The 25,398-nt window shown below is 39.9% G+C and overlaps 1 protein-coding gene and 1 long non-coding RNA gene across 7 annotated transcripts in view; one reads left to right on the top strand and one right to left on the bottom strand.

Annotated features, from left to right (window-relative positions):
• The window catches only part of srpk2 (SRSF protein kinase 2), a 70,933-nt gene that overhangs the window by 14,898 nt on the left and 30,637 nt on the right, over positions 1 to 25,398 (bottom strand). For 4 of the 6 annotated variants that reach the window (XM_023400193.2, XM_087172289.1, XM_087172288.1 and 1 more), the window contains 7 exons: positions 9,341 to 9,492; positions 6,421 to 6,529; positions 4,838 to 4,925; positions 4,315 to 4,402; positions 4,050 to 4,156; positions 2,612 to 2,777; positions 314 to 354 (listed from right to left, as the gene is read on the bottom strand). In XM_023400193.2, the coding sequence (XP_023255961.1) occupies positions 314 to 354; positions 2,612 to 2,777; positions 4,050 to 4,156; positions 4,315 to 4,402; positions 4,838 to 4,925; positions 6,421 to 6,529; positions 9,341 to 9,492 (751 nt within the window). The remainder of the gene's footprint in view (positions 1 to 313; positions 355 to 2,611; positions 2,778 to 4,049; positions 4,157 to 4,314; positions 4,403 to 4,837; positions 4,926 to 6,420; positions 6,530 to 9,340; positions 9,493 to 25,398) is intronic. The other 2 variants (XM_087172292.1, XM_087172290.1) reach the window with 1 other exon arrangement.
• Positions 15,116 to 19,062, top strand: LOC147819533 (uncharacterized). The gene is made up of 2 exons (XR_015436832.1): positions 15,116 to 16,026; positions 18,537 to 19,062. It is a non-coding gene; the product is annotated as an uncharacterized LOC147819533 (long non-coding RNA).

Raw genomic sequence — 25,398 nt, 5'->3', positions numbered from 1 at the left:
ATATTTTATGTCATAGTTAATTTTCATAAAATTTGTCTGATAGGGAAATGGAAAAAGAAACTGCATGTAATACAATATTCTTGACGTTCTATGTACTATTCAAAAAAATGCTAATTAGGCATTGTGAGTATTTATACATTTTAATATTGTGGTGCACTCAGTATCTTCCCTGTCTCTCTAGCAATTGTGACAAACATATCGAACAGTTTGAAATGTTCTACAGGCATCTGTCTTGTTTTTCACTTTTGTGTTTCTGTGTCTGCGTGCGTGTTTATGTTTGTGTGTGTTTGCGTTTCTCTTATTTCATACTCACATCTGTTGTACTCACCGGTTTGAGCTGAGGGGCTGTGCTAACTGACAGACAGAAAGAAAAACAACAACAATCAGGGGCTTCAAAGTCTCACCGACGTCAATGCGTCATACAACGGAGTTCAACACTACGTTCAATATCCTACTCTCCTGGATGATAAATCATTAGGTTATGTATTCCCTCTCCCATTAAAGACTTGATACATACAGAATCCATAGGTGAGGTGAGAAAATTGTAAGCAAATGAAGAAATACATCTTCACGCTTTTTCCAGATCCATTATATTAATTATCATCCTTCCCAGACCACTTTCAGTTGAATCAAGAAACATCAAAAGAGTAACAGTAGAGTGATACTTAAAGGTCCCACATTGTATAAAGGTAGATGTCCATGTCTTTTTTTTTATTATAAAGCAGGTCTAGGTTCTATAGTAATACTGTGGAAGTATCAAAGTTCTCAGTCCACAAAGAAATGCACACGAGCCGTGAGGACTTCTGTCACTTTGTGATGTCACAACAAAGCAGTCAGCCCACCATCCAACCTTGCAGGGTTTTGGTTTCCCTGAGTGTTAAACTGCAATCAGCTTTGATCAGTCTGAAAACAGTGAGGCAATCAGAAGAGAGGCTCACAGCCTCCTCTTTTCTGATTGGCTCACCGAGCTCTCGTTACTACAGCTCCAAAGAGAAACCTGAGAGCAGAGAAACTACACTGAGACACTCAGACCACAAATATATCTTCTTATATACATATCAAAACTTCCAATAAAACACTGTAAAAGTGTAAAATATTGGACATTTAAGATAAATATAAGACCTTTCCATTTCCAAACATATTTTCTGACCAAAAATGATCAATCTTTAATATTTAATATAAATAGTCTCTTAATATGTACAATCACAGATACGGTGGTGCACAAAAACATTTTGACTGATTGATTGATTTTAGTGTCAACTACAGCAGTCCAGATTTTTCATCTTAGCAGCTCAGCTTTTCTGTTCACCAAAAATCTTCCTGAATAAACTCATTTTAATCCAAACATCCCAAAATATGTTACCTTTGAGGCTTCAGTCTTGTTTATATTGTCTTCTCAAACGGTAAAAGCATATATTAAAAGACATTTTGCTATTAACCACCTCTGCTCTTGTGTTTATGACAAAACATTTTATTCATTTTGTCTCTTCAGTCACAAACATATTTGAACCCCTCTCTTTTGACAGTTGATGGTTTTGTGCCTGACTTTAATTGTGTAGAAATGTAAGAAGTATAATTGGTTACCCTAAGGCTCAAAAACACTTTATTGGCTGATGCAAGCAATTGACAGCTCATAAGAGGAGGATGGGGAGGGGTTCACGAAGGGGACAGGGTTCACGTCGAGTTCGTCAAGACTGTTCTTTAAGAACTTGATTTGTTTCAGTGGCAGAACTTGGCGACAGGAGATGAAAAGACGAGAAAATGTCTGTGTGTAGTATAAAGAAAAAAAGGCAAGCAGCGAGACGCACAAAAGGCTTCTGTGAGAATCCTTTTTCTTTACCGCGCATTTCAATATTAAACATGATCGTTTAGAGGGAAAAAAAAATGTACTACAGTACTGACGACTCATAATTTATTCCATTTATTATAAACACAGATTTCAAATCAAATATGTTTACCAGCTACATGTATTATAAGCCTCTCCTTTCTCTAAATTTAGACGAAAAAGCTTAGCACCAAACCAGCAGACTTCACTGCATACTGGGTTTTTGCGGAGCTATGCTGCTGCCAACATTTCTACTTTTTATCTTTATTTCACTTTTAATTAACAGGGTAAAATACATGGTAAATTGGAAGCAAAGTTTGGGAGAAAAACCTTCATAAATAATAAAAAAAAAATGGAAAAACAAGTCTGCATTCCAGTTGGATGCTCAACCTCAAACATCAAATCAGTTCAGAAGTAGAAAAAGGTGGCACACCAACAGAGAAAAAATGCCTGTAGAACCTCTTATTTTAGTAGAATATCCCAGTTGGAAAAGTGGAAATGTTTCACCAGATTGCCTGTCAGTCTTTTGCAGGGGTTCTACTTACTTTGTTACCCCCACCTGGGTTTTTACGGAGGTTATGTGCCAGAGTGTTTTCTTGTTTTGGATTGTGTTACCTGTGAACACAGCCAGGCGCCCTGTTCCCCCCTGTTTCCAGCTAAGGTAAGATAACCAGTTGCAGCTTCATATTCATCTAACAGACATGACAATGATAACTCTCAGCAAGAAAACAAATTTCAAATTATGCCTTTAAAATATATTAAACACGAGTGTTGGCGTGTCCCTACCTGCTGATCCGGACGGCGGCGGGGCTCCAGCTTTCTGCCATTCGGTTGCCTCCATCGCCATGCGCCTGACAAAAGCATCATCTACACACATCAGGATGTTCTCTGGCTTTATGTCCGTGTGGATGATTTTACACTTTGTGTGGAGGTAGTCCAGACCCTGCAGGACCTACAAACACAATCAGATAAACAGACACAATTTTATTACAGAAACGCACACTTCTTGTTTAATTGTAGATGGTCTGCTCAGTTCGTATTCTTCGCTCTCCTTCTCAGAGCCAAATTAGCCGTTCCTCCAATGCTTGCCATTCTGTGAGGGCAGAGAGGAGAGGCTGTTGATGTTTTTGTTTCACTGTTTCTCTCATTTGTTTCTGTCCAGAGGCTTTGAGATTGAAGCGGAAAAACACTCTCATTTAATTTCTACTCATCTTCGGCTCGTCTTTTGAGCAGCGAGAGGCTGGCAGTCGCTGAAATAGCTCAGCGAGTTCACATGCTCATCAGGTGGCTGAGGGGAAAATGCCTGAAAGTCCTGCGTCTTATTAGGAAGGCAGTGGTACTGAAGTGTGAAGTGTGAAGTTTACAATGCCATGCACTGTATAAGAAGGTCTTAGCACAGTGCTTTCTTGAGTCTGTCCTCTACTCTTAACATGTATTTCTTTATCCACCTTCTTCTTCCTCTCTTTTCTCCTAGTCTTTCAAAGTCCATCTCTAGCAAGCAAATGTTTTCTTAACCTCCAACTCCAAGGAATTATAGATAGAAATACTTTATGTCTCTGTACTACAGTGCACATGCCTGTTTCATGAAACACAAACCTACTTTTTCTAATTCCTAATTCTCAAAGATAAAGTAAAAAGAAGTGGAATACTACCAACTATGTAGGTGTATCTTTTCTTTTTCTAAATAAATCCTGTCAAAAACATCAGCTCAACCATTTGACATAGCTACTGTAATGTCAAATGATCTGCAACATTGATTCCCATGTTTAAATTGTTTTTATATCAGAGACGGTTAATAAACGCACCTATGGCCTCCTTTAAGCATTTAGCATTTTGTAACTTCTATTTGGAGAGTACCGTATTATGAAAGTTCGTTCGCCTGCTATTTATTGAAATGACTCACCCGTTTACATGTTTGACATGACAAATACAGCACAGTCAGTGAAGTTGCCAGTATATGATATTTTTCTATTCTGTGTAAAACACACTGAGTGAGTTTTATCTTTATTCATTTTACCAATGTAAAAATATCATCCTGAAGTAAGAATGCAACTCCATTCATGTAATAAATATGTCACCTAGTTTGACCTCTAATGCACCGTCACTCTTATGGAAATCTGTCTGATTTTACAAATACTGGACTGCAGTGGTTAGATCCATAATTGATCCAGATTTTGTGTGTGTGTGTGTGTGTGTGTGTGTGTGTGTGTGTGTTACTCCTCACCTGTCTGATGATGCTCTTGACACACGGCAGAGGCAGACCTTGGTAGTTGGATTTAATAATCCACTTCAGCAGGTGGTGACCCAGCACCTCAAACACCATACACACATCTGGGATGGAGAGTCAAGGACTCACATTATCATATCGCTGTCACTCAAACATACATATAAAACTCACAAAAGCGCAGCCACACACACACACACACACACACACACACACACACACACACACACACACACACACACACACACACACTTGATCAGGATACGTATGCCGTTGACTCCAGATATCTTGAAGTCATCTATCAGCTGGACTACCATGTCCTTGTTGGGGTCAATGGGGTCACTCTCTCTCACCTGAAAGACAAGAGGACAATGGGATGAAGCAAACTCTGGAGAGGAGAGGGAGCAAAAAGAAGAGAGCTGAGAAAAAGGATGAAGACAATGGAGATCGAAGTGGGAGATGAGGATGCTGAAAAACTGATTCAAAGATGACTCTCCTCTACGAAAACCATCCAAGATAAATGACCAGCGTATTGTCAGTGTTTCTTATTAACAGAAAGACAAACTGGGAGAGATGCAAGGTTCGAGAAGGGGAAGCGAGGAGGTAGAGAAGAAGCCAAGGAAAGAGGGGAGGACAGAAGGAGGGAAGGGATATGGGAGGATGAAGGATGCAAAAATGGAAGAGAGAAGGCAAGTAAGCCATAAGGAAAGACAAACAAAAAAGGAACACACAAAAAAAGAGCAAGAGAAAATGAAACACCAGAGAGTCAAACAGATTCAGATTCTCACACATCGCAGCAGTTTGATCTCGTCCAGGGCCGTCTCTGTGTAATGCTGGGCGCTCTTCACCACCTTCATCGCCACAAAGTTCTTCACTCTGTAAAGACACACATAAAGAGACATTATTCACATTTCATAGTGACTCAGAAACCAATAGGCCGTTAAAGCAAGAAAAGCTAATTACAGTAATGTGTCTATGTGAAAGACATGAAAATAGCACCTGAACTGGCCGTTTACACTGTCCACACTGACGCTGGAAATGCAAATGTATGAGCTATGTGGCATTTTATCCCAAAAGAACTAATGTCAACATTATGTCATGACACACAGGTTTGGCCTTATCATAGTCCACATATACATGTTTCCTGATTGACGGTATGCATGTGAGATATTTGTCACTGTATTGTGACTCTGTAATCTACTTGAGTGGCCCCATGTGATTATATCCCTCTAACTCTAAGAAGATATACAACTGCTGCTGATTTTGCTGCAACAATTAGTTGATGAACCAATTTACCAAGAAATTATCAACAGTGATTTTGACAATCATTTCATCATTAAAGTAAATTATCAAGTGAAAATGCAAAATATTACTTTGTTTCCTCAAATGTGAAAACACTTGTTTTCCCTGATTCTAAAATAAATATCTTTGTGTTTCGGACTGTGGCTCATAACAATCTGAAGACATCATGTTGGGCTCAATGTTTCTCAACAATTTATAGACAAAAAAAAGTTAATTATCTTTTACAGTTTTTACAGTTCTTTTAAAAAACCTCTGTCAACAACAAATGGGAAGCATTTTTGTAATATGCTGAATATATTAAGTGCAAAACACCAGCCAACATAACACATAAGACAATGAGACAGGAACAATACATTAACAGAATATGGTAAATAATACAAATGAAAATCAATTAAAATTGATATGAATTCAAAGATAAAGGAAGAGAGAAAGAATTAAAAATTAAAACTGTTGTGAAAGAGCTGAAATATATGACAGAAAGAAGAAGCAAGAAAAGACAAATGGAGAGTGAGAAAAATGATTCTATGTCGATACTGACATAATGAATAAAACCAAGGGCCAGCATTTGTCAAGTACTGGGGCTAACTGTAAAGTAATACATCTCCAACTCACTAGTTTATGACCGCCATTAGTGTAATTGAGTTTGTGTGTGTATGTGTGTGTGAGTCGTTGAAAGGTGACACTGGGTTGATGACACCGTCATCCATCCTCCCTGGTTGCCACGTAAACATAGAAACAACATCATAGTGCAAATGGACGGCTTTGGTGCTAGTACACGGTGGTCTGGGTTGCAACCGTTGTCGTGGTGACATGCCAGATCCTGTCAACAGGTGCATGTGTGGTTTATTTGATGTCGTGTGTGTGTGTTTCTATGAGAGCAAGGTGAAGGGGACGACTACGTGCACCTTGAGTGCTTTTTCTGGGTCATGACGTGTTAGTGGTGAATGTGTATGTGCATGAAAGCGGCGTGAAGCAGAATTTAAAAGCCTATGCTGTACTAGCTGTACTATAAATGTGTGTTTGTGTGTGTGTGTGTGTGTGTGTGTGTGTGTGTGTGTGTGTGACTCACTGTATGTCCCAGCACAGCCATACGGTGGAGAAGTGGCCCCACCCCAACTTCCTGATCACATGGTACCTCCCATTGAACAAATCCCCGATCTTCACCGGATGGTACCCTCCTGAGAGAGATAAAGAGAGAGAGAGAGACAGAGAGAGACAGAAGATGAAGGTTACAGGCGGCTGCGAGAGATAACCAGGCAATGACATGTAATCCATTAGTGAGTAAGAAACGGAGGCAGAGCATGAGGCAGAGGGAGGGAGGTCAAACACACAGAACATGTGACAGGAGAGAAGTGTTTTACAAGGAAGGAGCAGATGGAAAGTACAGCACAAACATTTCCAGCGGCAGGTATCTGCAGCATTAAGTGAAGCGACGATTAAGAGACTAAAACATTTCTTGAACGTGTTGTGGAAAAACTCAGAACTAGGACTGAATGACGTGCAAAAAAAAAAAAAAAAAATCACATTGCAATTGTGATGAGACACAATTTTAGCAGGAATGGTAATTCTTGCATTTCATTTTCACTGAAAAAAATAAAAATGATGATATGATTTCTTGCTGGGGACTGTGCCAAGCACGCAATTTATCTTACATCTGGAGAATATGATTTGTTGGTCAGGACATCTCCCTAGCACCACAGTGCTTCAGTTATGATGGTATGTTGTGGAACATTTTTCCTTTATCAAATAATTGCTAAAGCAGTTTTATCAAAAACTAAACATTACTTCATAAAAGGATTTACAGTATTACACGCTCTTGTATTAGTCATTACTTTTAACTATGTGTATCTAATAAATTGGCAAATGAACGTAAATCACAACTATTTTGATCAATTAATCACAGTATTTCTTAAGGTTCCAGCTTTTAAAACGTGAGAATTTGCAGATTATTTTATGATCAGAAACTATCACCTTGGATTTTGAAAAATTATCATGGACATTTTTACACTTTTTTCTGGTATTTACAAGGCAACACGATTAAACGAGTAATGAAAATAATTGTTTGTTGCATCCTGAGTGAACAATGAGTGTTATTTAGAATTGACCAAATATGACCTGTCTTTGATAAATGTGAGTAATACAGCGCTGCACGTGTGTAGCAGGTGAAACCCTTTCAACTCCAGTCCGGGATAAAAACTTACTGTATCCTCAACTGTGCATTTTTGTACACACTGTGCCTCTGTCCTGGAAACATGAGTACAGTATATTACATTATATTACATTATATTGTATTAACTCAGCCTTGACAAAATAAAATTGTTAAAAAGCACAAAGCCCCATGATTCTATCTAGCAAAAGAGATCTTGGTCTTAATGAGATTATTGATGAAGTAAAAGTTCTACATGGTTCTATTAGTGTAAACCATTTTAAGATCCTAATATCACTGTGGCAACAGTTGCTTATTTTGTAACAGGACTGTTTACAAAACTGAACAGCGTGACTGAAAAGAAGGAAAGAAGATAACATTTTTATTCCGCACATTTATCTGTAAGGTTCATTATCATTTAGAGTAACTCTGACTTTATGACAGTAAACATCTTAAAAGTTCCCTTTCAGAGGAAACCAGGGTCACGACTGTGATCATGGGGGATTAAGAACAGTAAATATTTCATTTTGTGTCTGACATTTTTGGGCTTGTGCACAAAAAAAGAAAGAACATGATAGACACCGTACTGAAAGGCCATGCCATGAAACCTTATGTATACAGGACATCAAAATTTACACTGTAACTTCAGTGGCAGTTTTATTTTTATGCACACTTATATAGAAATTCATAGAAACAGAAATACAGTTTATCTAAGCAGTACTACTCACTGAAGTACACAGGTGCTGCTGAGCTACAGTGTATTGTATACTGAACTAAAAAAAAAAAAAAAAAGTTCTGTAATTGTTTGTAATGTTGGAGTTGAATATGACAAACTGAACGAGACATCAAACTCCTCTTTGTTCTTGCCACAATGACACTTCCAGCTGGCAGAGAGAGGAGTGCAGCTTGCCAGGGTTACACACAGTTGTAGGTGTGTTTTATTGAACACAAACTTGGTAAGTTGTGTAGTTTCAAGTAAAATAGCACAGACACACAAGAAGAGTGGGCTGGCCAAGATTCCCAAACAGAAAACTACAAAGACTACTACCACTGCTGCGACAGTGTATGCACTTCTGTGTAGTTACAGAGTTCATCATAAGGTTTTTAAAGTTCATAAAATGGCCATAAATAAATAAAAGAGTGAACAAATAAAAGGGTTTATGAATATAATCTTAAAAATCGACTGTTTTTAACAGGAAGCTGCAAAACACGTAGCAGTGGTTTGATTTTTCTCTTCTCTTTTAGTCTTTCATCTTACTCATGTGAGGTCTGACAGTGTGGCCGTGCTTCCTTCAAGATAACATCTGAAGAATCAGGTGTTTTCCTATACAACGAGATATAAGCCAGCTACAAAAATGGACTCTTCATGATGCATTATAGCATACGATTAAAATACATCATGGTATATTTGAACTGATCGAATATAATATTTTTTTTTTTTTTTTTGAAGCTGTGTTATGATGAAAATAAACCTCTGAGCAGACAGTGCAGCCTTTGGCATCCTGAGCCTCTGCAGGAAACTAGTCTGCCGCTCCTCTCTGGCAACAACCAAACAACCTTGAAATGCTGGTGTCACAACTACTGAGCGTCTCACACTGATGGCTAGAGCAACACCCCTGCAAATCCCGTCAGGATGGAGGGGGGGAAAGAGGAGGAAATACAGACAGAGACAGACAGAGGAGACGGTGTGACACAGGGCAGCCATTGTTGAGCCTTGGACGACAGATGTGGAGAGTGGAAGTAATGGGCTGGGACAGACTGGCTTCAGTGTGCGTGGTCTGTCTGTTTGTGTGTGTGTGTGTGTGTGTGTGTGTGTGTGTGTGTGTGTGTGTGTGGTTCTGACCTTTGCAGTAGTCTGCGGGGTCCTCCTGCTCCTCATCGTCGGAGCCCAGGATCTCCTCCTCCGGCTCTGGAGGCCCTGCCGGCTCAGGCGGAGGCGGAGGGGGTGGCGGGGGAGGAGGGGCACTCACTGGGGCTTTCTGCTGGGTCTCAGGCCTGCAAACACAAGAGTGGGATGAAAGTCAGGTAACCTCTCGGGTAACTTTCTCAAAGGAAATCCCAGCTTGAACGATATACTTTGACATATTTGAAGATTTTCGAGGCGTGACTCACAGCGAGCGCGACTGTAGACTGAGCTTTAAGAGCAGATGACTAATACCAAAATAATGACTTGCGATATTTCGCTATATATATATAAATGTCATCTTTTCAAGTGTGTGCTGCTGACTGGCATCATTAACAGTGATTCATCCGGTGCTGAGTTCATGAAAGCTTTTACATTTGTTGTTCTGAACACTTTGTGTCAGACAGGTCTTTTCTGCAGAGAAAAAAAAGGCTCAGGAGTGACGTGCTGCATATCTTTGTTTGGAATAAATAAAAGATGAACTACAGCTGGCATGACCATCAATATCTAATGTTGCTGAACAAATAAAGAATAACATGCAAAAACTCAAAGCCCAAAAAACAAAGACTCAGACGTCCTCTGCACAGTAATATATCATATATCATGAAAATGAAAGTGTGAAATATTAACAATTAAGAAGAGGCCAATTGAACCCAGCTAACTGATATTTATTCAAACATTTTCTAGAAGAGAAAGACCAAGTCCACTCACATGCTTAGTTAAATATCTATTAGTTTTAAGTTGGTCTGGAACTAAGCTTTTTTTTTTTTTAATGTACAACAAGCCCCTTCTTCATTTTTTTGCACAATAAAATCAACAAGTCATGTCTGGAAAGTGCAGCGCTAAAGATTTAGCCAAGAACAAGCAAAAACAAAAAGGATCTCGCCACATCCGCAACCACTTCTCAAACATGATGGATATTCCTGCGTTGCCTATAGTAAGTAAGCAAACCATAAGAGAGAGAGAGGTCTTGTTAGTGATCATAGCCAGGCACAGTAAAATGAATAGCAAAATTAAATATGTGATAATTACCACAGTACTGTCTCAATACCAGTCCTAACATTTAAATAGTAACATTTTGATTATTTCATTGTGTTACAACAAGGAATGTTATCTAATGTATTTACGTTTTCAGGAACTTAAGATCAAATGCTGTGACATATTTGAAAAAGACTCGACAAGTTGACATTCATCACAACAATTGCGAGACAATGTGAGAAATTTGTGATAACAAATTTAAATGGGAGTCAGAAAAAGTCCAAAATATAACTGCAGCTGGTTCATGGGCTGATATTGTTTGCAGCTCAGAGACAGTCAGGTTGAACTAATCCACACCCACCCGTCACCTCAGACATGAATCAGCAGAAACATGGACACCATCCAAAAGCAGACAGAAAACAACTTCTTATCCTGGAAAAATGTGGAACAAAACAATTTGTTTATTGTAAAAACAATAGCGATCTTGATTGCGGTATCCAAGCCGAATGGCGTTCAGTGGAGGCGCATACCTCCACCAAGGCCAAACATTTTCTTCATTCAACAACATCTTCCAGATAATAATCTGGATCTGGTGGAAGAAAATGATCCAGATTATGATCTGGATCTGCACCCAACTGTACAAACTCATAGATCTCAACACCATAGAGATGTCTGATTTTTTTTACATCAAAATTAAGGCATTATTCCCTGAGAAATCTCGCAATTTTAAGGTAAGCGATAAAAAAAAAAAAAAAAAATTCCTGAATCCGTCCCATTAACCTTATCAACACCAAATTTCATGGATTCTTCCCTGTCCTCTGTCCCTCCCCTCCCCTCCCCCATCCTTCATGCAAATTGGTTCAGTACTTTTTGCGTAACCTTGCAGACAAACAAACAAACCAACAGACATGCTGATACGTGAAAATATAACCCCCTTGGCGGAGGTAATAATAAACAGAATATCTACAATGACAGATCAATGCATTGATTTGACTTGATCAGGGTTCATCTCAGTGGTCGACCCTTTCACTTCACAGCCTCGTTCCACTTCCTTGCCCTTGTCTAAAATGGAACTGATCCCGTGAGAGGGAAAACATTAAATAGGCTGCATAGAACAGACTGCCTCCTTCTTCAGGCCTGGCTACACTTTAGCATTTAGCTGGCTCTCTTATCCAGGGTGACTTACAATGATTGATCAGGCAGGGCATTCAGTGTTTTGCTTTAGGACGTTGCCATAGCACTCATGGCTATTTGTGGAGAACTTGGGAACACGTCTGTAACGTTTCTGTTTTGGGAGGATCCCACCGAACCTCTACAACATCCTGGTCCCACCACCACTGTGCTACTTGTGTCAGGACACTGCAAACTACTGTGTGGCACTTTGGAACTTAAAAGAACACATGCAAACAGACTAACACATGAACAGCATTAAAAAAAAACAAACACATTCACTGACTTGGCAACACACAGAGTATGCAGTATAATGAAACATGCTGCAAACACAGCCAACACAACCAAATACAGAAACTCACTAAAGCTGACTACCTTGCAGCTGTATTCTTAATTTGCATTGGATTGGGCACTCAGGGCCACCATACATTTTCTTTACAAGTCACTGTACCATGAGTTTAAGCACACACTACCTGAATAGTGCAGCACTGTAACGATGTTGTACAACTAATTCTTTCACACTTATCGTTTTTGGAAAATAAAACTTGAAGGATGTTTTCACAGTGATATTATTTCTTTTACCTCAGCTGAGTTACCGCATATCAAGCCTGTAATATATGGACTCGATGTACAGTAAAACAACATGTGGAGTTCTTGGGGGTGAGAATATATAGCTCTCAAATTCATTCATTCAAGGAAAAAGGTTGAAGTATTCAATCAATCAAACATTCCCGTATAATGACTCCATCTTCACCTTCTGCTCTCCGTCTGTTTCAACTCCTGTGTGTCTCTGCAAGACTGAATCAGACAACTCTCTGTGGAAGCTGAGCCTAAGAGAGTTTGACAAGCGCTTCTTATTCAGCGTCACATCACAGCACCGGCAACATGATCAAAAGCTAAATTAGGACAGAAAAAATATAAACACATGAACACACAAAGCCAGGGCTTGTGAGCTAATATTTAATTGTGGTCACAGGCGCAGACACATGATGGAGGCTCTTGGTGCGTTCCCATGGCAACTGCAGAGCAAAAATGGGGAGGGTGGGGGTGGGGTGGGGGGGGGATCCAGGACACAAAGTGTTAACGTGGTGGCAAGGCCAACACACACATAGAGACACACACAAGCAATGGTTCTTCCAGTGCAGCAGCTAAGGACAGAAGATAACTTGGCACTGAGATTTAATTTCTATTTTACAACTTACACGCGCACACACACACACACACACACACACACACACACACACACACACACACACACACACACACACACACACAGACAGGCACGCAGGCAGGCAGCAGAGGGCTGTGTCCTTGAAGTAGGATGCTGCTTCTTTACCAAAGCAGTCACGTAGGGTGTCATACATCACGTCTATAAGCTCAGTGCTTTTATACGGCTCATCTTGCCATTGGCTGTACGAACACTTAGCCCCCCATAACTTTCTGGACACAAGCTGAGCAGCAAAAACATTAAGATAGCAGCGACGCCACAGTCTGAAAGACAGGCAGAGGAGAGACGGTGACAGAATAAAGAGGAATCGAGCGGGCGAACAGACAGAAAACAGAAAGCAAGAGGTGGAGATAAAGAGGAACGAGGCAGAGCAAGACTCCGAATCAGAGAGGTGGGAACGAAAGGAAAAGGAAGTCAGATACAGAGAGAAACAGAACCCAACAACCAAAGAGAGAGGCAGAAACGGAAGAGATAGGCAGACAGAAGCAGGGAGACGGACAGACATAGAGAGACAGGTAAGAGACATACAGAAAAAGAAAACATTCAGCGGACAGACAGAGACAGAGACAAATATGAGTAGAGACAGAGAAAAATAGAGAGGGGGAAAGACAGAAAGAGAGCAGTAGACTGACAAGCAGAGAGAGCAGTCAGAACAAAACAGAGACACAGGCACAAAAAAACAGAAAGAGCAGACAGAAAAAAAACAGAAACAGAGAACGAGGCTTCCCAGAGGAGAGACAGGCAGAAAAAAAATAAAAAATTAACAGAACGAACACAATCAGGGAGGAAAACCTGACAAGACAAAGAGCGCTAAGCTCTTGCAAGTTTTTCCTCATCTTAAATCTATCAGTATATTCGACACACAAAACCTTTATACACAAAGCTGCACGTGGGAAGATGCTTTGATCAACATGAATCGATCCGCACTCATAAATGCTGTGCGCCATTCCACCTTAGATTACACCAACGAACAGGTGGAGGTGGAGAGAGCATTAGTGCTGAGCAAGTGGAAAACCCCAGTATGAACAAACAGGAGGCTGAAACCAGCTCACCCTGTTTTTTTGTTTTTTTTTATCTTATTTAAAAGATGCAAATCACCTCATGGATCCATATGGATTATGATACTTAGTTATTCATTCACTCTGTAACATCTGAGTTAGTGGCTGCAAAAATAAAAAGAGTTATTTGTACCAATTTGTTTTATATCAGGTTTCTAATTGTACAAGTATAATAATAACCACTAGAATCAGTATTTCAACTCAGTGACTCTAAAATGTGCTGCTGAGGAGTGAACAGTGTCCAGGGTTGCATTCTAACCAATCAGCAGTGATTAATTCCTCCCTCCGGTCAAAGGTGAACTAATCAATTTTCTCCACTAATTGGCACTAATTTGCACACTCGGAGCAGCAATTTCCTCCTCAAGCAGAGGGTGTATTTCTACTACCTCTCCTGTACACAGCAACTAACCGGTTTTGATCTGTGGCCATTTTTGTTTTTTGCAGACTAGTCTGCTGGTATACACTGATTTTAAGGCAAATTAACAGAATGAAAATCTGCGAACTTTGTCAAGTAAGATAAAAACAGAAATTGTAGATATGGATGATGCACATAAATCGAGTTGGCTGTTCATATATACAACATTTAAATTTGCAATTTATCGATGAGGAAACATCCCTCTGTCAGGATAAGGTTCAGGCTCATAAAATGTTGGCGTTTCTCCTGCTATTAATTTGATGTTATTCACATACATATGCTTCTTGTGTTATGTTTAACAAACAGCAGAGCCTTGTGGCTGTAATCTTGTGTGTAGGGCCAATGTTTGTTTTTGATGACATAGAAATAAAAACTAATTAATTAGCTAACTTTATTAAAAGTGTTGAGGCACAAGTGGACCAGAAAGGCCACAATCAGAACAAAAGATTACAGAATGTTTGTACTGAAAATGGTATTCAACTAAAATGTTTGCATGACTTTCAAAAAAAGGATCAGTGGGTACAAGCTACATGATATTAAGCAAAGTCTTTTATTTCTAAGTCTGGTGCCTTTTCTCTAAGTGCAGTGGGCGTGTGTGTGTGTGTGTGTGTGTGTGTGTGTGTGTGTGTGTTGTAGCGGAGTACCGTAAAGGTTTACAAGAATGACTCTAACAGATGATCACTGTCATTTTCCTCATTGCAGACATACCAGTCCACTTGTTATGTCGCTGGCAGGACAAAATGAACCGAGAGCTCTCTGGGTGTGTCTAATGGAAGAGCTGTGCTGATTATCAGGATGGCATAAACACTGTCACAGTTTAGATTGACGAGTGTGTGTGTGTGTGTGTGTGTGTGTATCTGTGTGTGTGATCACCTAGCCTCAGGGCAGTGTTGGAGACGAAAATATGAACCACCAGGAATGCCCTGTGTGTAAAGTATTTTATGTTTATATAAAACGAGCCAAGTGTGTGTTTGTGTCGCTAAGGTTAGAAACAGGGAATTAAACGCACTTTTTTTTTTTTTACATGCACACACACTTTAGTGGTGGCACTGTGACTGTAGAGCACAGGTTGAGACAGGAGACTTTCAGCCCACGATGCTGTGCTGTGGAGGTAAATACCTGCAGAATGTGCCGTCCATCCCTCAGCATCTCGTTATGTGTATCGACATGTCCAAACTGCTTCTTGCATCCTAATCCCAAGTGTAGGAGCGTGAACAGATCACAACACACACACGCCGCCCGTTTTCAGTCTCATGTCTTTCCGCTCTCACGCCCAACAATGGCATCTGAAGCCCCAGCGTGAAATTCTTTTTACAGCCTGACACGTTTTTCTTGTGTCCAGTTTGATTTATTTGCAGATCAGCAAACAAAAACCTACTAAAGAAAACGTTATTCTTCATGTACACTAGAATTTGATTAGTTGGAGCTTTGTTTAATATTAGGGGCTTCTTGTTAAGTCAGTTCAGGGCTGATTAACAACAACAGCACTCTTCCACACCTGAAAACCAGTTCAGTCACGAAGCTCATCATGTCTGCGGTGGAATTGCTATGTTGTGCTGAGGGGGGATACTGAGCCAGAAAACAAGTGTAAATAGATTTCATTTGACAGAATCCACAGGGAGGAGATGGAAACTGAGACGCCACTGAAGACTGGATTCCTAACCAATCGTAAAGCAGTTTTTCCCCTCTACCAGTAAATTCTTCATCATGCCACGCTGCGTAGTCGTGTCTGGGCAGCTTTGTTGCTGTAAATTGCTGACTTGACAGGGCCGCGCAGGTAAAACAACTTCTACATTTACATTCAAAACAAGCATTCATTTTCATGTAAATACAGGTCAGTGTTCGCTATTACACGAACCCAGCATCAGCATGACAATTAGTTATCCTCTTTCTATATGTTGATCTCTAGCAACACACGCACAGCTCAACCGTCACTCAAAATGAGTCGATGATGGGAGCGGAGGGGGAGGTCAGGCACGGTTCGACAAAACACTGTATATTCGATGTTGTTACTTTGAACCATGACCGTCTATAACCTCAACCAGGTGTTTATTATTGTAACCAAGACGAGCAAGGTTTCATTACCTCAACAGCTACTCCTCATTTTAACCCAAACCACAGTATTTCACTAAACTTAACCAAGTTGTGTTTGTGCTACACCTGACTAACCTTTACTAAAGCACTGTAACATCATAAAAGGATTAGTTGTTTATTCTTCAACAGTGATTTTAAACAGGTTATCTGCGGCTAATTCAAGAGACACTCACATCAGAGGGTCGGAACAAACTGTTTAGGTTGGGGCAGCTTGTTGGTGTCAACATATTTTACTGGATATGATTCTTTTGAGATGATGCTGTTGATAATATACTGTACATGCATAGTATAGTCAACAATATATAGTCTGACAAAAAAAAAAAGAAGCTCTAAGTATAACGGTGTGTTCATGTGCCTCAGACCTCGTCACTGCAGCTCCTGTTTCAATTGTTCAGTCTTCTGAGGCATCACTTTGAACTCTGAGATTCCCTCTTCCCTCAGAATATAATCACTGTCTGCTGTTTGCAGAATCCCTCTCACAGGTCTGCACTCCTTCTGTATTTGAACCACAGGATGGTATTTATTGTGTCCCCCATCTAGAAGGACAACTTCCACCTAAGGACACATGATTCTTATGATGTCCGTGGTTGCAGGATTTTTTGCCTTCACACAATATCTTTTTTTGTTTCTCACTGATGTACTGTAGATTAATTTCCTTTGAGGATTCTGGTCCATGCACATTTCTGTTGGACTGTTTTGTTTTTGTTGTTGTTTTTGCAGCTTGTGTGGCAAATCCTCCATCCACAGCAAATCAGTAACTGAACCACTTAAAAGAATTCCACAATTGCTTGTTTATCCCTGTTCCTGCTGGTGAGGAATCTGGGTCTCACTGTGCTTGCCTCATTTAATGACACATATCTACCAAGCTGGGAAAAAAAAGGAAGAAAACAAAATGAGAACAAAATCAATGAGACGATATAATGAGTTCACCATACAGATGTTTTTATGGGTGCCGGTTTTAACTTTCGCTTTGAACACTGTCACTTTTATTCCTACAGTGGTAAGGCCAAAATACATGCAGCCTTATTGCTTTCCATTTTATGCTGCTTTATACTCCTGCTCCATTCCATTCATCTTAAATGAAGATGTATTATTGTAGATTAATTACCCGACAGTAATCAGTTATGCAGTTAAAATTAGCCCCACCTTCACCAAATGCAACATTAAAGTGATTTACACATTAATGCGTCAATAATTATAATCCAATAATATATTATTACGAATGGGGGTCCACTCTACATAATGGTACTTTTGGTACTGTTAGTATATTTTGATTTTAATACTTCACTTGTAGTTAAGTTTTATTATTTTTATCTATTTATTTCTACACTACTTGATCCGAGTGTTTCTTCCATCATGTAACAATATATTATATATTCTTTATGGATGTTCTAAGAATAAGTGATTGGACGGCCTTTAACTCAATGACCCATTAGACAGTTTTTCTGCTTTAAAACCGGTTTTATTTTCTGTTCCCCAGGTCCTACAGATGAGAGCAGAAGAATCTTAATTGCAGTTTTCTATATTCTCCCTTGCCTTGTGATTGATTGGGTCAAATAATTCCATGCACATGCCTTCAGAGACGTGACATCAGTGATGCATCCCGCTGCTAATGACAGAGAAAGTCACAGAGCGTTGCTAACACATCTTCCGACCAGCGGGATAGCCGTATAAAACAGCTGACCGCTCTGGAGTTCAAACTTGATGACTCATCCTTAAACATGTCTCGTTATCACCAAGGTAACAGGTATTCCTTAGCAACAGGAGCATCATCCTCCACTCTCAATGCTAAGGCGTGGGATTCAGACCGCGGGTGTCCTTCAGCTCTGCTTATCCATTCCAGCGGCGGTGTCTCTACCTCTGATTGATTCATCGTTAATCTTTCATTCTCTCCGTCTCTCCATCTTGGCCCGTGTCGGCAGGACAGCTGACTCATTCTCTCCTCTCCTCCAGAGTATCTGTCTGTGCAGAGAGCTGAGATCTCACTGCTATTTTCAGGATGCAGCCTGACGTCACAGGCTGCACTGCCCCCACATAACCTCTAGTTGCACATTATGGCTCTGTAGGATCCTGTTTCATAGTATCAGCCTTTCAACGCAATACATTATCATAAGGTGCAATGTTAGATTACCGTACAGTGCACACTATGAATGTGAATACTGCCGTAATCTTCCACTTCTATTTTGGCTGCAGAGGGATTTTCACTGGCAAACACAGAGGATCAACAAGACGAAGCAACGAGGCAAGAGGCCCAGACAACATCGGCTCCAGGGAACTCGAAGGAAAACTAATGTTTATTATAGCCTGGGTTTTATTTCCATTGTTCAGGCCACCTTTTTTTTTTTTTTTTTGGGGTGTATAAAACGTTCTTATGGGGAATCATAAAAGCTCTTCTTTACATCACCGAATTGCTTTGTTTTGATGTTATGTTCAGACTCTTTTCAACGAACAGTATATCATCAATTCTTTCCAGGTCTGTGAAGTAAGGGCCTCTGTTTTTTCCACCGTTTAAAAATTAGTTTCTTTGAACAACTGAGAAAAAACATAATCTGCCTTTAGATCATAGAAAATATCCATTCTTGGATTTCAATCCATATTTTGTTCACTTTTGTACAGACAGAGGGAATGCATACAGTAAGGGAGTCATAAGAACTGAAACTGGAGGAATTAGAATTCAGTTAATGAATTTTATCTCCTGCATAATAAATTCTTGTCGTCACTTTGCAGCTCTTCTATTTTGTGTCAGCGTCTTTAAAATGAAGACTGATGCATCATTTCAACATTGTTCTCATGGAGGTGGCTGGTAGTATCTCAGAATGAAGCAACATTGCTACTGACAGGTCTAACAGGGCCACAAGCACAAGCAGTCAATCATACAGGTTGTAAACAAGCTGACAATTTTGCCTCTAAACTAAAAAACCTCTAAACTACTGTTCCAGACGGTTTGTAGGGGTGTTGACAGTCTACAACCATATGTGATGAACAGTACTTAAAATATATGCATAACAGGCACAGCTTTACAAAAAGTGCAGCCTCTTGAAATAAAAGTCTCTATACTTGCAGTTTACTGGTGTGGAGGACGCCATTATCTGCATAGAGCTTACTGTCACACAGAGAGGCCAGGGAGTAATGGAGGGTTCTGTCCCTTGACTTCTACAGTGCCTTTGTTGCCATCCAGCACGGCGAGAAGCTCACAATGACGCAGGTTCACCACAAAATGAGCAGCCTCTCATGTGGTGAGGATGTTCTGACCCGCAGCTGAACTGGACTATTGTGTACTGTATGTTTGGAGTGTGTTGTGGATCTGTTGCCTCCTCCAAGTGTCCTGTAAGGAGCTAAAGGTCGATTTTCTGAAGGATTACCATCAAGTGGTCGGGAGTAGAGACGGAGGTTCCTCACAGCACAAATTAATCTAAAAGTATTAGCATTATCAGATTGGCTAAAAATACAGCTCATTAATTCATTATTCTGCACTTCAGCAGCTGCATTTGCACAAAACTTTCTTCGTTTCGTTCTCTGAGCTGCTGTAAGAGCTGGATTTCCTTCACAGGGATCAATGAAGTGGCATCACAACCAAAGACAAAATGTACACAATGCATCTTAATGAATCTTTACATTTTACAGCATTAAACGAGTGTTTCATTAACAGCCACACGTCCTGTCGAGATGATGTTACTGAAGACAGTTAACTGCTGCTCGCTCATTCGGATAAAAGCAATGGCTAAATGCAATAACTTGAGATGTAAGCCATCATTTGGTTGCAACAGTTATAATGGGGTTTGTGTTGTGTTAATGTCTGTGTTGGAGCTAAATACTGTAGCTTCCAATAAATAAACACAGAATAGCATAAATGTTCAGCCTCAGCTTTGTCCCACATGGTTGGGTCACTTCAATCTATAGAGGCTAAATTGACAGTTGCTGAAATCCTCCCACAGGCAGCCAATGGCTACAAGACCACACGCTACCCTGCATCGACCGAGCTCTATATAGAAATATGACGCATGGCATACACAGTAACAAATGTGAATACACTCAAAGATAACGGGCAATAAAAGCTAATAAGCTAAATCTATACAAAACCCCAATAGCATGCATGACTGATGTTTGTGCTCTAAAATAAACTTGCAGCAGGCAGACACACACATCTGTGGCTGCACGGAAAACCCTTGTGATAAAACCAGTTGACTTGGAATAAAATTTGCATTGGAAAGCAGGAGCACTGCTCTGCATGGCTGGTGGGATGGCATATGTACACACACACACACACACATGCACACGCACACACATGCACACGCACACACATGCCTTGAGGTAGTGGAAATCAAGTGACATGCCTGCAGATTCAGTAGGACAAGCACATTTCTATCTACTAAACACAAAGAGCAACATTCACATCCACAGACAGACAAAAAAACACAAGCGCACAAGGATAACAATATTTGTGTTTATATTTCTGCTTTTGTGTGTGTCTACACGTGTGTGTCATGCATGTATCCTGAGCCCTGTTGTACAAAAACCCATTAGTCTGGTTTTATTGGTCTACTCTGCTCAGTATAGAAACATATAACCACACATCTTACACACAGAGCCAGTGGGTATCTGCCGTTTCTTTCATTGTGCAGTGCACTTTACACTCTGCTCTCCGCTTTCTATCATGCCCTCATTCACTGCATTCTGTATTTATACATTCCAGTGACGTCAGCCGGGCGACAAAGCCTGTTATTGTGGAGGTTACATCCGCCCACCCCCGTTACAGAAAGCGAGAGCCTCTGAGAAGCCATGTGCGTGTATGTAATATACTAATATAAACATACTGAGGGCACACATGCAGTACACACACAAAGACATGTAAGCACAGTGGAAGCCTGCGATGCTTCATTTATGATGTGATATAAGCATGTTAATCACCTGTGGTGATCTATATGAGTTTCTCAACAGGAAGCAAGGACGCAATATCAGAAAGCAACACGCATTTCTAGTCAATTTATTTCTACTGTTTATTTCTAAATACTATGTACTAACTTGTCCTTGTTAGGACTGGGGATGAATGAGAAATGTCTGTCAGGTTAAAATGTCTGCCATGAAATTATGCCATGTCAGTGCCAATGTCAGTTGTGCTGTTACCCCGTTTTTCCAAATCACTGTCAAGTTATGAAAAAATACAGACTAATATATTGAACATAGGATAAATCTATGTTTAGGTGAAAATGCTGCGACTGTTACTAGTGAAAATGGAGCTTCACTTTTCCTGCTGATGTACAGTGAAGTCCTCTATTATCATCAAGAGTTGTTCCGACACCAATACCAGTATCAGAGATGCCTCCGATACTGCCAGACCCAGATGCTGTCCTTCCCTGACCCGCACCTCTAACCTATAAATTATTGAGAATTAAACGTTTTGATGAAGTGTTTCTCTTTTAACGGTCACAGAGCGCCTCAGCATATGACAGTCTGAAGTAATAGGCTACAGCAGTTTTAAATTCTTTTTCTATATGTTGTCAAATATGAAAAGACCCACAATGAACACTGTAAGCAACTAATCACTATAAGTGAATGACTTAAACAGGATTTGTATAGGCATGATTCTGTCCTAAGCTTTTTGATCCATATAAACAGTTGAGCACTGTAACTATAAGCAGTTTCCACTGTAAAAATAAATAGATTTTGTGTTCTTCATGTAGCTATGTGTTCATGTTTTATAAAGGGTTAAACCTGAGCCATGCCATACAACAACGACAGCCATCGTATCACATCCACACAGGGTTAGTAGTATACAGCTGTTAAAACAGTCGACAAGTTCAGGTACCGATAAGGAAAAAATGTTATCAGAACATCTCTACCGTCATCATCGTTATTATATATAGCAACATGAAATCCTGTGTATTAATAAGTAACTTGACCTTATATTGACTATGCTCCACTAATTGCCGGCAGTAATTAAAACCCTGCAAATACCTTTCAAAAAATGTCATTAGAAAAATGTAAAGTTTTGTTTTTCAGAAGAGATATAGTTCACAGTCATTACAAGCAACACTGAGGACTCATGTAATTGCTGGTTTGAGACCGTTAATTATTAGCACTGCTGCTGCAGCCTGCTCACCACTCCCATGGGGCTACATTGATACCGAAGGCCCCATCTCGAGCTAGGTAACAATAATCCCCCTGAAAAGTAACATAACGTTATGACTTTTCAGACGCATGCTCTAAATCATTTCTATCAATCACTGCCAATCAAAGAGGATGTCACTGTTAATGAGGTCTATATATATATATACATGTATAAGTGTGTGCATGTGTGTGTGTGTGTGTACTTCACTGTGCCTCAGAACTAAAATAAGATATAACATAGGCCTGTCAGTCTAGGCAAGAGCAGAAATAGAGCGCTTTACATGGTTTAATGTGGACAGGCGTTTTCCCCGTCATCGTCCAGATCCGGATTCATGTTGTCGCTGTCATTTCGTCTGAATGGCTGATATTGCAGAGGTCTCCTCTGGATTAAATTCTCTTCACTGTTTATCCTAATCCCTGCATAATTAACTGTATATAGGAGGCCAAGAGTCAAGGTTGTTTTATGCAGATGTCTCCTCTGATCTGTTTCAGGGATAGATGTGTTTACTCTCAATGAGATTCACATATCAACATCAAGACGGAAAAAGGATGCCTCATAAATAGCAGTGATCATCACGCTCTCTCCGACATGACTGTTTGCTGCTTGCAAAATGAATCTGCTGCAGGAACGCATAGAGAAGCCTGACTTGACTGGATTAAAACCACAGCGCTGTGGAGAGTGTGGTTTAAAGACAGAATGAGCAACTTCAACATTTCTTGAAAAAAAAAAAGGTTATTACTTTTTTCCAAACAATGTGTATGTCACTCTGAAAAACTATTTATGTGCCTATTATTGTCTTTTGATACATTTATTTGGTACAAAGACTGAGTTATAAACAAATCGAGACCAAGACAAATGTTTGACCTTTGAAATCTGAAATTGGATTCAGGTTTTGCTTTCTTGAGCAGGTAAAAAATATTTAAAAAACTTTAAAGATTACTTTCTGTATCAATGAATCTATATAAATTACATGATTAATTTATTATCAAAACTACCGTTAAAATTATTCGAATATTCAGAGAGAAAATAAGGTGCCCTTGCTCTTGGCTTCATTAGTGCATAGATGCAAAATCCTACCTCCCTCTAGACTGAACCTCTCTCTGCTTGTCACTCATCTTCTACCCTCTTAAAAATATTTTGCATTTCTGGTCTTCCTGGTAAAGAAACAGTGATTCTAAAATAAAATAACCACAGCCCCAGAGGCAGAGCAAAGATAAAAATCATTATTCAGTCCTGTCAATCTGCCACTTTTCTCTTGCTCATTCTTTCCACCTCTACATGAGACTTGCAGAGGAGCAAACTGACGACATATCCTTAAAAAAAATGTTGAGACAAACTACACACCATAGTTCTGAAACTTAGCTTTACCAGGTGAAAACAAGAACTCACACCCCAGCTCGACCCTTGCCTGATTTATTTTTGTCAATCCACCACCCCTTCGACGTTTCTTTTTCACCGTTCTCCTTCTACCTGTTTCGGAGGGCCCTGTGTCGCAGCCGGAGCACACACAAAGCCAGACCCCATTTCCTCTTCGAGTCCAGGCACGAGTTTAACTCCATAGGGCAGGAAACAAGGATGGATGGAGGACCAGAGAAAACAGCACAGTAGTTCCCACTCTCTGCTGGAGATTCATGCATACAGCAGTGGGACAAGACAAACCCAGCCTTGAATTCCAGCAGAAGTCACATGGGCCTGTGACACCCACCTGCTAAGGATCCTTCTCAATGTACATTTGAGTCTGGAGTGTGTAAGCACATAGGCAATAATGCACACACACACACACACACACGTACTATAACATAGGCCGAAATGCATCTATTTTATAACAAAAGAGCACAAACACACGCTCAACATGTCACATGCAGATCAGAAATGCAACACCCACGACACATTAGCACGTCTTCATCCCTATGACCATTAAAACAACCTCGTTACCTAAAATACACTCTCAGTGCTCTGAAAAGACATCCAATGTCAATTAAGCTTCCAGACAACGCTGTTCCCAAAAATACTCTATAATATGATTTGAATGTCAGCTCATTAGCATGCCAGTGTGTCTGGAATCACAGCTTTACTTAGCACTGTTAGGACGGAGTAGAACTGGGGCCTCTAGTTTCAAGACGACGTGGGACGGTGCCAGAAAGACCAGCAGTGTTATGTGTAAAACCAGCTGTAAAGAGTGGAGCTTATTCAAAATAACCACTTGTGTGGATTGCCCCTCATCCAGCCAGATGCAGCTCGGCTTCAGATGTTATGAGCCTAACCTACATTTAGCAGAGCTTTGTCTGTAAAACTTCAGTTTACTACTTCAATCCATCCGCTTTTGAAAGCAAATATTTACCTAAAACTTCAGAAAGTCTGACTCTCACTCTCTCCACCAACTTTATATTCCATAGCTCTGAAGTTACAAGGAAATGTGTCTCTCAAGTCGTCTCAGTATGTCATTTTATTCCCTGATTATGCCTAACATACTGTATTTCACGAAGGCAGCAGGAACAATCAGTTAATCATTCAATAAGTAGATGGACAGAAAATTACTCACCAACTATTGATAATCAATCAATCATTTTGATCATTTTAAAGCAAATTCAAGCAAAAAAATCCCAATAGCTTTCTGGTTTCAGCTTCTCAAATGTGAGAATTTGTTGTGTTGGACATCAGTCTGTTCATCGCAAATAAAACATCTGAAGGCATCAATTTGGGCTCTGGGAATGTGTGAAGGGCTAGTATTTACTATTTTCTGACATGTTGCTGTCTGAATGATTCATCATTTAAGTGAAAAAATAATCTACTTCTGATCAATAATTGAAAATAATCGTTAGTTCCAGCCCTACAGGAGATATGTTATATTATTTAGCAGTAGCAGTATTAGGGAAATGCTTTCGAAGGGTGCTGTAAAAAAGTTGACGTGTATAATGTCTAGTAGGGTTTATTTAATTATTGAAT

Source organism: Seriola lalandi, unplaced genomic scaffold, assembly GCF_002814215.2.
Source record: "Seriola lalandi dorsalis isolate HSWRI2012SDOR001 ecotype SW California unplaced genomic scaffold, Sedor1 jcf7180002052274, whole genome shotgun sequence".
Classification (NCBI taxonomy): Eukaryota; Metazoa; Chordata; class Actinopteri; order Carangiformes; family Carangidae; genus Seriola; species Seriola lalandi.
This window is presented reverse-complemented; position numbering and strand designations above follow the sequence as displayed.